Source organism: Nerophis lumbriciformis, linkage group LG16 (genome assembly GCF_033978685.3).
Source record: "Nerophis lumbriciformis linkage group LG16, RoL_Nlum_v2.1, whole genome shotgun sequence".
Classification (NCBI taxonomy): Eukaryota; Metazoa; Chordata; class Actinopteri; order Syngnathiformes; family Syngnathidae; genus Nerophis; species Nerophis lumbriciformis.
The window spans coordinates 16710066-16725397 of record NC_084563.2 but is presented as its reverse complement, the minus strand read 5'-3'; the positions used below and the strand labels follow the sequence as shown (position 1 = coordinate 16725397).

The following is a 15332-nucleotide window of genomic DNA, read 5'->3' as shown; positions in this document are numbered from 1 at the left end:
AAATGCTGTGCTGAATACGCAGAATGTCATAAAAAGGTTGGCAGAGGAATCTTTGATTGGATGTGTGCTATGATCTTCAAAGCATTCAAACAAATGTTCTCAAGTAGTGTAGACATGATCAACATCCGGATAATCAAAGGCCAAATACCAATTGGTCAGATCTTAGACTTAGATTGGTCAGATCTAGTCTTAGACTTAGATTGGTCAGATATAGTCTAGTGGCTTGAGCTTGTACCTCAGTGTCGGCTTCATCAGTTCTTGCTCATAGACTTAGATTGGTCAGATCTAGTCTAGAGGCTTGAGCTTGTACCTCAGTGTCGGCTTCATCAGTTCATGCTCATAGACTTAGATTGGTCAGATCTAGTCTCTTGGTTGGAGCCAGTACCTCAGTGTAGGCTTCATCAGTTCATGCTCATAGACTTAGGTTGGTCAGGTCTCGTCTAGTGGCTGGAGCCAATACCTCAGTGTAGACTTCATCAGTTCATGCTCATAGACTTAGATTGGTCAGATCTAGTCTAGTGGCTGGAGCCAATACCTCAGTGTAGGCTTCATCAGTGCTTGCTCATAGACTTAGATTGGTCAGATCTAGTCTAGTGATTGGAGCCAATACCTCAGTGTAGGCTTCATCAGTTCATGCTCATAGACTTAGATTGGTCAGACCTAGTCTAGTGGTTGGAGCCAATACCTCAGTGTCGGCTTCATCAGTTCATGCTCATAGACTTAGATTGGTCAGATCTAGTCTAGTGGCTGGAGCCAGTACCTCAGTGTAGGCTACATCAGTTCATGCTCATAGACTTAGATTTGTCAGATCTAGTCTTAGTCTTAGATTGGTCAGACTTAGTATAGTGGTGCCAAAACCTCAAATATTTATACTCCAAAACCAGGAGGGTGTGCCTCGGCAAAGCCATGTGTAGCAAGTATATGAGAAGAGTTACCAGGTGGTGCTGAAGGTGTGTGTTGAGATCTGTGCGGAAGTCCAGAAAGGGCAAAGTCAGGCTCGGAGGTCCAGGGACAGGCAGGTGATCAGGGGCTGGAGCGAGGTGTCGTGGTCGTAAGGCAGGCGTGAGGTCGAGATACAGGAAGGCAGCAGAGAGTCCAGAGGGGATCCAGGTAGATGAGACACACAGCTTGAAACCAGGGGATGATGAAGGGTTGCTGGATGACGACCCAGGTCAAGATACAATGAGCACGACGGAGGGGAAACACAGAGAGCGAAGAAGCACATGAGCAAAGAAGCGAGAGACGTGTGAGGCATTCTGTACAAGTACAAGTAGCTATGTTCTGGCACTGGAACGCATGACACTCTGGCTTATGAAGACAGCGTCAGATGTGTTGATTGCAGAGTGATTGCAGCCGCACCTCCTTAGGAGAGGAACACCCATGGGCGTGTACCAAGGTGTGCGCCGCGGAGTGATAATCGTAGAGAGAAAAACAACTGTTTTGATGAAAACGAGCAATCCTACTCTCATAGCCAACGACAGTTGTTGAAGTGTAATTACCCCTCGTTAGTATTGAGGTATTGTGTGGCAGAACGATCGCTGTAGATCGACTACTACCAGTCCAAAATAGTCAGAATCCCTCACGTTAGCATTCTGTTCAGTTATAAACAAATGGCACAAATGGGATTCTGCTCACAGAATGTGACCAGAATGTTTCTAACTCCTGTTATTTGTTGGAGGCGAAATTACAGAGTCTATTATGAATGGTTGAAAGGACAGTGTTGTATGTGGGAGACAGTTGGTGTCGCAGACCATCTCCTCTTTTCAGGGATGGTTTTTCCACCTGACACATAGATGGCTTCCCTCACTCCACTTTCGTACCATCCGTCCTTGTCCAGAATCTGTACATTTTTGTTTTCAAAGGATTGCTGATCTAAGTCTATAAGCATGAACTGATGAAGCCTACTCGGATTAGAGTCTAAACGTCTTTTAAGACGAACCAAACAGTCCAGTTACGATCAATTGAATGCCCTGAGGTTCCAATGACCTGAATGAATGAGAACATTCATAGACATCAATTACCAAATGACTGATCTTGTTTAATCCGTAATTGATACCACGCCACAGATAGGACTGTGTCCTTCCCAGTGGCTTTGATATGAATATGTGTGGCTAATCTATTTGTGGCCATCCATCCATCCATTTTCTACTGCTTGTCCCTCTCGGGGTGGCAGGGAGTGCTGGAGCCTATCTCAGCTGCATTTGGGCAAAAGGCGGGGTACACCCTGGACAAGTCGCTACACATTTACACAATGATTCACAAAATGTGTTTTAAAATGATTTAGTATGACTTTGGTACGCTACAAAGCTGCACCGCTTGATGGAACACGGAACATTACGGCTACTATAGTCAGACGAACTGTGCTTCAACATACTGGTATTATTATGGTGTGTGTATAAGGACCGCAACATGACACCTATTAGAATGACATATTATCTGGCGTTTTGTTTACCAATATTTTGCAAAACCAACGTTTCTTACCTACCTGCACCTGCTGATGTGTATTTGAGATCTGCATAAGTCTTGAATATGTGCGCACGTCCACCATTGTAGTCTGCGCTGTAGTCAATAAGCTCATTTTTCTCTATCCTCTTGTTGTGGGGCATTCATCCTCTGCTGTTGCCATTTCTAATACAAAGTAGCGTACTGTTCTTACTTATATCTGTAAGTAGACTTGCTATGGAAGCGCTAAAAACTACCGCTACAACAAAGAAGGCGGGGAGATGACGCTGTCGAAGTGGAGACACGTAAATAAGACCGCCCATAAAACGGCGCATCCAGAAGTGACGGTCAGAAAGCGCACTATAAGGCGCACCTACCGTATTTTTCTGACTATAAGTCGTAGTTTTTTTCATAGTTTGGCCGGGCTCCAGTGCGACTTATATATGTTTTTTTCCTTTTTTATTATGCATTTTGGCAGGTGCGACTTATACTCCGGTGTGACTTATACTCCGAAAAATACGGTAAAAACCTCCAATTTCCTCAAAAGCTGACAGTGCGCCTTATAATCTGGTGCGCCTTATATATGGACCAATATTGAACCACAACAGGTCTCGCAACTACGGTAACTACGCCGACTTCATTTTCCCCCTTCTACAGCTGCTTACTGTAGAAGAAGAAGCGCTTCTTCTTCTACAGGGTAAAATGAAGTCGGCGGCTGCCTACCGTAGTTGCGAGACCTAAACTTTATGCAAAGACCCAAAAATGGCTCCTATTAAGAGACACGCTTACGACGCAGAGTTTAAACTCAAGGCGATCAGTCACGCAGTAGAACACGGGAATAGAGCAGCAGCGAGGTAATTTAACATTAACGAATCAATGGTGCGGAAGTGGAGGAAGCAACATGATGACCTGCGCCAAGTAAAGAAGACTAAACAGAGTTTCCGAGGGAACAAAGCGAGATGGCGACAGTTGGAGGACAAACTCGAACAGAGGGTTGTTGAACAGAGAGCAGCAAGTAGAAGTGTCTGTACAATCACTATTTGTTTTGTTGACATTCCCTTTAGCGCAGCTCCATCTAATGAATGCATAACGTAGCCCCAGCCTCTACTGTAGCGTCTATTCTATGTGCATTATAATGCAGTGCGCCTTATATATGAACACAGTTTTAAAAAAGGCCATTCATTGAAGGTGAGCCTTATAATTCGGTGCGCCTTATAGTGCGGAAAATACAGTATATACATATATATATATATATATATATATATACACACATCATTAGGGGCCTCTCTGGGCCCCCCTCCATCACGGGCCCTTAGAATCCGTCTCCTTTACCCCCCCTTTTCGGCGCCCCTGTATGTACATAATAAATGATAAATGGGTTGTACTTGTATAGCGCTTTTCTACCTTCAAGGTACTCAAAGCGCTTTGACACTACTTCCACATTTACCCAATCACACACACATTCACACACTGATGGAGGGAGCTGCCATGCAAGGCGCTAACCAGCACATGTGTGTGTATATATATATATATATATATATATATATATATATATATATAGATATATAGATATATAGATATATAGATATATATAGATATATTTATAAAAAACATTATATATATTATATATATATATATATATATATATATATATATATATATATATATATATATATATATATATATATATATATATATATATATATATATATATATTTTATTTATTTTTTTATTTATTTTTATATATAGACCCGGTCATCGGCAGTGCACCTTATAGTCCGGTGTGTCCTCCGGTCCGAAAAATACAGGAGCATTTTTAGCTTCAAACAGTATACTATTGAATTGTTTTTGGCCTTTAATCAGCAAGACAACAGCGTTCCGCGTGCGTTGTAAATACATTTTTTGCGAATGCTCCAGAGTTGGACTATGTGAAAACGCTGCCTTGTCGTTGTCATGCAAACAGGCAAACTACTGCTTTTTGAGGTCCTTTCGTGTTCAGTTCTTCTTGGCATTTGCTTAATAACCTGCATTCCAGTTAATGAGGTGTGATTACCGTTAGCGGGTGGGGGGGGGGTGAGGGTGAGGGATCTGTAGATGTTTCTGATTTAGCCACTGATCACAGTATGAATACCTCGGCACCACGTAACCAGCTGTCTAAAGGTACATCTGTCTTCATGGAAGGGCCCAGTCGATACAGATGGCTTTTATACTCAAAGTCCGACTATTTCAAATCATTGTCAAAAGGGTGTTATAAATAATCGACGTACGCCCTTTTAACGTCTGGAAATTGCTGCATGCATTTTGTGTTTATTGACAGTGGGGTACTGGAAACAAGCGATGCTAATGGCATCATCTCTGCTACAACCGCACGGCCTCCTCCCCCCCGCCCCCGGCCCCCTCCTCCTTCGACAAACAGGCCCATCTGCACTGGATCATTTGCCGTCTCCCGATACGCTGTGGTTTATAGGCAATTATCTCTGGCGATCCATTATCGATTACGGTGTTATCTTTCTCGCATTGCTCAATTTTGGCGGCGCGAGCGCAGGCAGCTTCGCACGAGGGCAGCAGGATACAAACAGCCCGGTGATGGGAGCTCTAGTTAAGATGGATGCTTGTTCATTTGCTCCTAAATGGGTGTTAGTTTAAATCCAAACTGTATTCGGTGTCAGGGAGAGCCACGCCGGGGGTTGTGCGCCTCTCTGTTGTCGGGAATTAAAAACCACAACTCCGGTCGATTTGTCCGAACGAGTCGAACCCCTGACATTGATTCTCTCTGAGAAAAATAGTAGCCCACCTGACCTAAACAAGACACGCTTTGTGCACTAGAATTTAAGCAAGTGGGATAATCAAGATTCACAATATTCTCCGAACTGATACTTTTATTCCACATCTTGCTGTGAACTGACTTATGTATCTTAAAGGGGAATTGCACTTTTTTTGGAGTTTTGCGTATTGTTCACAATCATTATTGAAGAAATGACAGATTAATTTTTTTTAATGCATTCTAACTATTAAATAAATGCGATCAAAAGTCTGCTTATAATGAAACCTGAAGGAGCTGTTCAATTGCGCCAATAGAGCCCCTAAAACAGGGGGCCCCAAACTATGGCCCAGTTCCGGCCCACCAGCGTCCAAAATCCGGCCCGCAGAAAGTCCCAAGTTTAAAAAAAAATATATATATATATATATGTGTATATATATATATATATATATATATATATATATATATATATATATATATATATATATATATATATATATATATATATATATATTTATATTTATATATATATATATGTATATATATATGTATATATATATATATATATATATATATGTATGTGTGGGAAAAAAATCACAAGACTATTTCATCTCAGTATGAATACCTCGGCACCACCACGGAGATGAAATAGTCTTGTGATTTTTTTTTTCCCACACATACATATATTGCGCTCTACTACGGTATCGAGCACTATTTTTTGGATAACCTTATTAAGACATATATATATATATATATATATATATATATATATATATATATATATATATATATATATATATATATATATATATATATATGTGTATATATGCATATATATATATATATATATATATATATATATATATATATATATATATATATATATATATATATGTATATATATATATATATATATATGTATAATTTTTTTTTTTTTTTTTTTTTTTTACCACTTGTTACTCTCAGTGTCTCTTAGCCGGTCAGGAAAATCATATTGTCTAAAAATGCATTTTCCCCATAACGTGACCTCATTATGGTCGGAATATATATATACAGTATATATATATATATATATATATATATATATATATATATATATATATATATATATATATATATATATGCATACGGCCCTGAGTCAAAAGGTTTGGGGACCCCTGCCCTAAAACATCCAAACACCGCCATTAGGGTTTTATATACTTGATATAAGTATATATGTAATTTAATAACATTTATAATAACATTTAATAGTTACATATTTCATCTCGATGTTATATATATATATATATAACATTGAGAGAGAGATATATATATATATATATATATATATATATATATATATATATATAAAACATTTTTTTGTAACAACATCACTCCTTATTACTTCAGACTTCATGAGAGCCAACAAACATACTAAAACATCACTTACTGTACAAGGTCTGCGAGGATGTTTATACAGTATATTCCCATTTAGATGAATACTGTCACATAATCCTTGCGAATAAACAGGGTATAAGGGGGGGGGGCAAACGCTGTTTGTGTCGTCCTCGTCAGTTCCAGGTCTGATATGGCGGTCAAAGTGTCCCAACTTGTTGGATTATATTCTCAGCCATCTACTTTCCAGGTGATATGATTTATGATCTACAATAAACTTAAATGGAGCAGGGAAGCGAGGAAGCAGCAGACCAAATGATGATGTCATCATCAACCATTATGTTGCCATTATGAATAATTTGTCTGTGTTAGCGGTTATAATAACAATATCACTAATACTTGTAAATATTCAAGTCACCAAATGTAAATGGAGAATTATCGGAGCTTTTTAAATGGTTATTTGTCGGGTTTTATAGGTGGAATTGTGGCGCTCCTGTAGGCTCCTCTTTTCTTTACGTTTATTGAATATTTAGAATGCATTTAAAAAAATCCATCCGTCGTCATGTCTTTAATAATGATTGTGAACGATAGAAAAAACTTCCCAAAAATTCCCCTTTATTAGTGCGTTCTCTGTTGCGCTTCCTGGTCAAATATCAAAGAATGGTAATGATACTGACATGGTATTCTGGTCTTCTTCTATTTCTTCCACAGTTGGGTCAATAATTTCGGCCATGAGGGTCTGGGCCTGCTTCTGGATGCGCTGGAGAAGCTCTTGGATAAGAAACAGTGAGTGCATTATCACATGTAAGTATTTGATGCACTACATATTAATTGCAAGGGTTTCTTTTTTTTTCTTCTCATTTCCAGGCAAGAGAATATCGATAAACGGAATCAGCATAAGCTTATACAATGCTTGAAGGCTTTCATGAACAACAAGGTTTGTACGAATCAACACATAAACTCAGGAGAACTTGGTTCTAAATAGAGGTGATTAAAAGCGATATTTACAGAAGCCATCAGTAACTGCTGAGACACTGGGAAGGGGGTAGGATTAACTCGGCTCTGCTTCCTCCTACTCTTGTTCTGACATGTTGAATCGTCCAAATGTAACATTACATAACATTATGCACCGTGGGATGCACTTGAATGTTCCTTTTTAAAGCATTTTTTTTTAATAAATCATGAGCATGCCCACAATATAAAGTGGAAATCAGAATTAGACTCAGGAATACTTAAATAATCCCCGAGGGGAAATTAAGAGTTTCAGCACAATCCCATTCAAGATCAGACAAACATTGCAGGGAGACAGAACAGGATCGCTGACAGGTGGGAAAAAAAAACCAAATCAGTCTAAGCCTGGGTACCTGGATAGGGGGTCCAGAGTGAGCCCAAGAAAAAAAAAACTCATAGCCATAGCACACATAAACATGTGTCAGTCCTGGGCATGATGTTAAAGTGCATCCGGCAGTGGAGGCTCCTCTATGGGGTCTTGGTGCACTAGGAGGTTAACCCCTTTACTACTGTTACCCCCGGTGGCCCTTGGCAAAGGCCTAGTACCTGACTTCCCCCTAGCCAGGGATAAGGTGAAGACTTTAACGATGGAGCAGGCGGAAGACAGTAGATTTAAGAACTACCACAACGGCTGCAAAGGCGGAAGAAGGCTGCAGCAGAAAAGGGTCCCCAGTCGTCTTGGACTCCATGCCACTGGACCCTGACCCGATTCTGTCAAGGATCGTGTGTTGACTGTCTGTGCACCAGTCTCCCCACGTTAAACCAAGTCACGCACAGGCATCCTCCATAAAGGGATACACCCCTACCAGGAAGATCGTCATACTCGTTCGAGTGACCGCCGATGAAGCATGTGTGTAAGAGGGAAACATCAAAGAACACAAAGGACATTAAAGACATTAAAAGAGTAGAGCTGATGCAACCAGCCACAAAAGTAAAACAATAACAAAAAAACATATGCACTGTGGTGGCCTCTGCGATGTACCACGCCATCGTCTGCTGGGGTGGGGGGAGCATGGCCAGAGACAGGAGCAAAGCAACCAAGAGAGCAGACTCCACCCTCGGGCCGCCCACCAACTCTCGGCCAGTGTCCAGTCCGCATGGACGAGCGAGGATGCGTCTAAGGAGACCGAGGTGTCCGATACCTGCTCATGAAGCTTGTTCCGTCCCGGCACTCAGCGCCAGCTCCGCAGCTCTGTCTCTTCATCCGCATCTCCTCCAGTCTCTCCAAACGGACTCTGGTGTGGCAAGCCAAAAGGCTCCCGGGAGGCGGATCCGGAAGTTCACAAAAAAGCACCGCAGAAGTCACAAAAGTGCCACCCCTTGTCACACAGTCCGAAAGTGTCCCAAACCAAAAGGCAAAAAAAAACAAAAAACACATGAAAACAAGAGGGAAACATCAGGAATACAAAAGGATGTACAGAAAAAAAGCCCAAAACAAACAGAACAAAAAATAGATACAAAATAACACAACCATTGTTATATCAATAAATAAATACACAACATAATATATGCACAGCAAATAATGTTTGCCTATTTTCTAAATGAAGGTGACAATTAGTCCTGTAGATGACTTTTAATTGCATTTATTTAATATTAAGAATGTAAAGTCATCATGTCTTTCAAAATGATTGTGAAGGATGGGTAAAATTCCCCCAAAAAAGTGCATTTCCCCTATAATTGTTCATACGTCTGCACATCAATCGTTCAGAGGAGTAATCGTTGGACATCACCTGTGAGTGTAGAAGTTGGCGTGAGGCACCGCACATTTCCACATTCAGTTCACTCTCCACACTTCCCAACTTTGCCGTGAAAAAAGGGCGTTTGCCAGGTTTTTGTGCGTACGCACTCTTAATACATCACTGACCGTATAGCAGGGGTGTCAAACTCATATTAACTCAGGGCCCACATGGAGGAAAATCTATTCCCAAGTGGAACGGACTGGTAGAATCATGGCATGGAAATTTAAATAAAAAGACAACTTCAGATTTTTTTCTTTGTTTAAAAATAGGCAAAACACATTCTGAAAATGTACAAATCATGATGTTCTTACCAACATCTTTGACAAATCAAAGCATGAACGTAACAATCCACATTTTGTATACTGTCACTAATAATTATTAATAAAATATTGTGTCCAAATATGAAATGTTGCCTTTATTCTTCTACTTTAGCACGGCACATACAGTCGCGATCAAAAGTTTACATACACTTGTAAAGAACATAATGTCATGGCTGTCTTGAGTTTCCAATAATTTATACAACCCTGCCCGCTGGTGTTCGTCCTCAGTGCCATGGACAGCGGGGGTGACTTTTGTTCCTGCCAGCGCACTGATCACACTTTCCCTCCACACATATATATATATATATATATATATATATATATATATATATATATATATATATATATATATATATATATATACAGTCATGGTCAAAAGTTTACATACACTTGTAAAGAACATAATGTCATGGCCGTCTTGAGTTTCCAACAACCCTGCCCGCTGGTGCTCATCCTCAGTCCCATGGACAGCGGCAGTGATTTTTGCTCCTGCCAGCACGCTGATCGCACTTTCCCTCCACACACACACACACACATATATATATATATATATATATATATATATATATATATATATATATATATATATATATATATACATACAGTCATGGTCAAAAGTTTACATACACTTGTAAAGAACATAATGTCATGGCTGTCTTGAGTTTCCAATCATTTCTACAACTCTTATTTTTTTGTGATAGAGTGATTGGAGCACATAGTTGTTGGTCACCAAAAAACATTCATGAAGTTTGGTTCTTTTATGAATTTATTATGGGTCTACTGAAAATGTGACCAAATCTGCTGGGTCAAAAGTATACATACAGCAAAAGTATACATACAGCAAAATTTGGTTACATGTCCCTTGGCAAGTTTTACTGCAATAAGGCGCTTTTGGTAGCCATCCACAAGCTTCCGGCAAGCTTCTGGTTGAGTTTTTGACCACTCCTCTTGACAAAATTGGTGCAGTTCAGCTAAATTTGTTGGAATTCTGACATGGACTTGTTTCTTCAGCATTGTCCACACTTTGGGAAGGCCATTCTAGAACCTTCATTCAAGCCTGATTTAGCCATTCCTTTACCACTTTTGACATGTGTTTGAGTCATTGTCCTGTTGGAACACCCAACTGCGCCCAAGACCCAACCTCTGGGCTGATGATTTTAGGTTGTCCTGAAGAATTTGGAGGTAATCCTCCTTTTCCATTGTCCCATTTACCCTCTGTAAAGCACCAGTTCCATTGGCAGCAAAACAGGCCCAGAGCATAATACTACCACCACCATGCTTGATGGTAGGAATGGTGTTCATGGGTTTAAAGGCCTCACCTTTTCTCCTCCAAACATATTGCTGGGTGTTGTGGCCAAACAGCTCCATTTTTGTTACATCTGACATCATATGGACAAAGATAAGACCGTCTGGAGTAACGTTCTGTGGTCAGATGAAACAATAATTGAGCCATGACATTATGTTCTTTACAAGTGTATGTAAACTTTTGAGCGTGACTGTAGCTCCGCCCCTATGAAGTCATGTGGGCTGTTGCAGAATGGGGTGCAAATAATTCATATTGTGACATCCAGTGGACACCTTTAGAACAGCAGTTTCTTTCGTTCAAAAATTTCAGCTCATTTTATACTTAGCAAACCCATCTTGCGGGTCAGATAAAACCTGTTGGCGGGCCTGATTTGGCCTGCGGGCCAAGCGTTTGACACCCCTGCCATATAGCAACCTGCGCCGCCTTTTAGGAAACCAAAATAAATTAATCTGCGTGTGTACATCATTTGTTTGTGATTAATCACACGAGTTAACTGTCTCTACATTTTTTTCAATAAGGCTTGAAGTTGGACCAAATGGACGTCAAATGTCCTGTAGCTGGGTGGCCACATGCTTGTGAGACTGGGGGATAATGGGCTGAGATAGAGAAGCTAATTTTACCATTCCACTCTGGTCTCGGATGAATTAATTATCCATTTTAGGGAAAGTCTCGCTTATTCCTTAAATAGTGGCATATATTTCAAGGCTAAATGACCAATTTATGTTCCTACTTTTCATCTCCACCTCTGGTCACCTAAGCCTTTAGTTTTGTTGAGACTTAAAAAAGGTTACTGGAGAATGCTTTTCCCTCTCGTTCTGTCCTCAATTTGACAAATTAATCACCCTCTTTTCGCTTCCTTGTGGGCGTCGTTGCCCCTTGGTTTTAATAATTCACAGTATTGTCTCCTGTCTCACGCTAAACCAGTGCTACTTTGTAAGAGAAAACATTTTTCGCCACAACTATAAAAAATATCATTGTCGATGAAATTGTTGTAAGTACACCTCTGCATAAGATTATATTCTTATTAACATTAAATAACACAAAAGAGAAGAAATATAGATCAACTTACAACATAGAATGATTTTATCAACGTTGTTTTTTAGTCCGGAACAGAAAATATTTAAAGTGCATCAATTTGCCTGAAAATAAATACAAATACATTCTTATTTAAATGATAGGGGTGTCAAACGATCTTTGAATGAATCGCAATTCTTAATCGGTTTAAAAAAATCTAATTTGATTTTTAAAAAAATAAAAAATACAAGTAAATATATATATATATATATATATATATATATATATATATATATATATATATATATATATATATATATATATATATATATATATATATATATATATATATATATATATATTCAAAACAAATTATATATATATCCCCCAGCCCCACCCCAAAAAAGGATATATATATATATATATATAGAGAGAGAGAGAGAGAGAGAGAGAGAGAGAGAGAGAGAGAGAGAGAGAGAGAGAGAGAGAGAGAGAGAGAGAGAGAGAGAGAGAGAGAGAGAGGTTTCTCTGCTCTTCAGGGGATAACATTTCCTGAAAAGCAGATAAACTTGTGAAACAGGCTTGTAGGGATGAAATAGCCCCTGTGTTTTTTCCAAACCTAACGTATACTGCTCTATATATATATATATATATATATATATATATATATATATATATATATATATATATATATATATATATATATATATATATATATATATATATACAGTATATGTAGCTGAGATAGGCTCCAGCCCCTCCCGCGACCCCAAAGGGAATAAGTGGTAGAAAATAGATGGATGGATTGATATATATATATATATATATATATATATATATATATATATATATATATATATATATATATATATATATATATATATATATATATATATATATATAATTATATATATATATATATATATATATAATTATATATATATATATATATATATATATATATTTTTTTTTTTTAAATCAAAATGAAGAAGTTGGGATTAATGGCTACAATTATACAATTAGCACATTTTATAGTGCACAGCTTTTGGGAGCAGGGTTTGAAGCTATTTGTGGAAAAACTACTGCTCTCTCTCTCTCTCTATATATATATATATATATATATATATATATATATATATATATATATATACAGTATATGTAGCTGAGATAGGCTCCAGCGCCCCCCGCGACCCCAAAGGGAATAAGCGGTAGAAAATGGATGGATGGATGGATATATATATATATATATATATATATATATATATATATATATATATATATATATATTTTTTTTTTTTTTTTTTTTTTTTTAATCAAAATGAAGAAGTTGGGATTAATGGCTACAATTAGCACATTTTATAGTGCACAGCTTTTGGGAGCAGGGTTTGAAGCTATTTGTGGAAAAACTACCCTCCATATTTGCCCGTAGGTACATGGCACATGTAAATACCATCCCTCTGTGATGTTTTCGTCTACACACGGGCGTGAAATAGTTAACTGCTGAGCAGATTTGAAGTGCGTCGTCATATTTAATGTGACATATTCAAGTTGTCCTGTGCATTTAAACGCTACCGCTTAAGTAAGAGTGGTAGCCTAAAAAGGCCTTCCACTCTCTGCAGTTAAGTAAGTACAGCATATGAGTACATGCAAGTAGGACTTACATACTTAAAAGCTTATTCAGTGGTCAAATTGAACACCTGCTTAATTTATACCCTGTGGTTTCCCTCCTTTCCCCCGTCTCGGCAGTACGGGCTGCAAAGGATCCTGGGAGACGAGCGCAGCCTGTTGTTACTGGCACGATCCATTGACCCCAAGCAGGCCGGCATGATGACGGAGACTGTCAAAATCCTCTCCGCCTTCTGCATCATCGGCGAGGAGAACATGTAAGTTTCCCCACATTTCACCCGATTGCCGGGCGCGATCGCCGCCCGCCGTGTCATCGATAACGAGACCTTTCTTCTTGACACGGCGTTGCGTGTTGGAAATTGAAAGGAAGATTGTGTCCGTGTGAAAGTGTTAGCTCAACATAACGAGACCCGAAGGGAAGGCATGTTCAAAATAACATCCAGCGTGGTATTTCTTTTAAACCCAACGCTGCTTAGTTTGGTCAGTCTCGATATGAAATATTTTTTAACAGCTTTATGGTAGAGTCGGTCCAGAACAGAAATGAGCAATTAATTTTTGACCCCCTATAAAGTGTTTGCAGCATTTTGGGCATCGTATCACAACTCTATAAATCACAGTCTTCTAAATGGAGGGTGCTTTCACTTTCAGTTGGAGGTATGTGAAAAAATGAGGACACCCCAAAATGTTGAAAGAGCCATATTGGACCAAAAAAACTATAAACAAATCTGTCGAGCCACAAAAAATTAAACGCCTTATATGAGTGTTATAATGAAGGCAACACATGATGTAATTAGGACAGCAAAACTATCATTTTTCTTTTTTGTAGACATTCCCGGTTTTCTCGAAATTCCAGGAATTCCGAAATACCCATTTAAATTCAAACTGTTACTACGTCAACATTTTTCAACCATTTTTGATGATTCCACATTCAAAACATTATTTTTAATTAGGATAACAAAACAACCATTTTTTTTCATACAAATTCCCGTTTTTTGCGAAATTCCAGGAATTCCGAAATACCCATTTAAATTCAAACTGTTACTACGTCAACATTTTTCAATCATTTTTGATGATTCCACATTCAAAACATTCTTCTTAGTTATGATAACAAAACTACTATTTTTGTTTTTGTACAAATTCCCGGTTTTCCCAAAATTCCAGGAATTCCGAAATACCCATTTAAATTGAAACTGTTACTACGTCAACATTTTTCAACCATTTTTGATGATTCCACATTCAAAACATTCTTCTTAGTTAGGACAACAAAACTATCATTTTTGTTTTTGTACAAATTCCCGGTTTTCCCGAAATCCCAGGAATTTTGAAATACCCATTTAAATTCAAACTGTTACTACGTCAACATTTTTCAACCATTTTTGATCATTCTACATTCAAAACATTTTTATTAGTTAGGACAACACAACTACGATTTTTGTTTTTGTACGAATTCCCTGTTTTCCCAAAATTCCAGGAATTTAGAAATACTAATTGAAATTCCAACTGTTACTACGTCAACATTTTTCAACCATTTTTGATCATTCCACATTCAAAACATTATTTTTAGCTAGGACAACAAAATTACTATTTTTGTTTTTGTACAAATTCCCGGTTTTCCGGAATTTCCAGGAATTCCGAAAAACCCATTGAAATTCAAACTGTTACTACGTCAACATTTTTCAACCATTTTTGATCATTCTACATTCAAAACATTCTTCTTAGTTCGGACAACAAAACTACTA

The 15332-nt window shown here is 38.3% G+C and overlaps 1 protein-coding gene across 4 annotated transcripts in view; it reads left to right on the top strand.

The window, feature by feature from the left end:
• The window catches only part of diaph2 (diaphanous-related formin 2), a 1014494-nt gene that overhangs the window by 331017 nt on the left and 668145 nt on the right, over positions 1 to 15332 (top strand). For all 4 annotated transcript variants that reach the window (XM_061976707.1, XM_061976705.1, XM_061976704.1 and 1 more), the window contains 3 exons: positions 7289 to 7363; positions 7445 to 7514; positions 13714 to 13850. In XM_061976707.1, coding sequence (XP_061832691.1) covers positions 7289 to 7363; positions 7445 to 7514; positions 13714 to 13850 — 282 coding nt within the window. The remainder of the gene's footprint in view (positions 1 to 7288; positions 7364 to 7444; positions 7515 to 13713; positions 13851 to 15332) is intronic.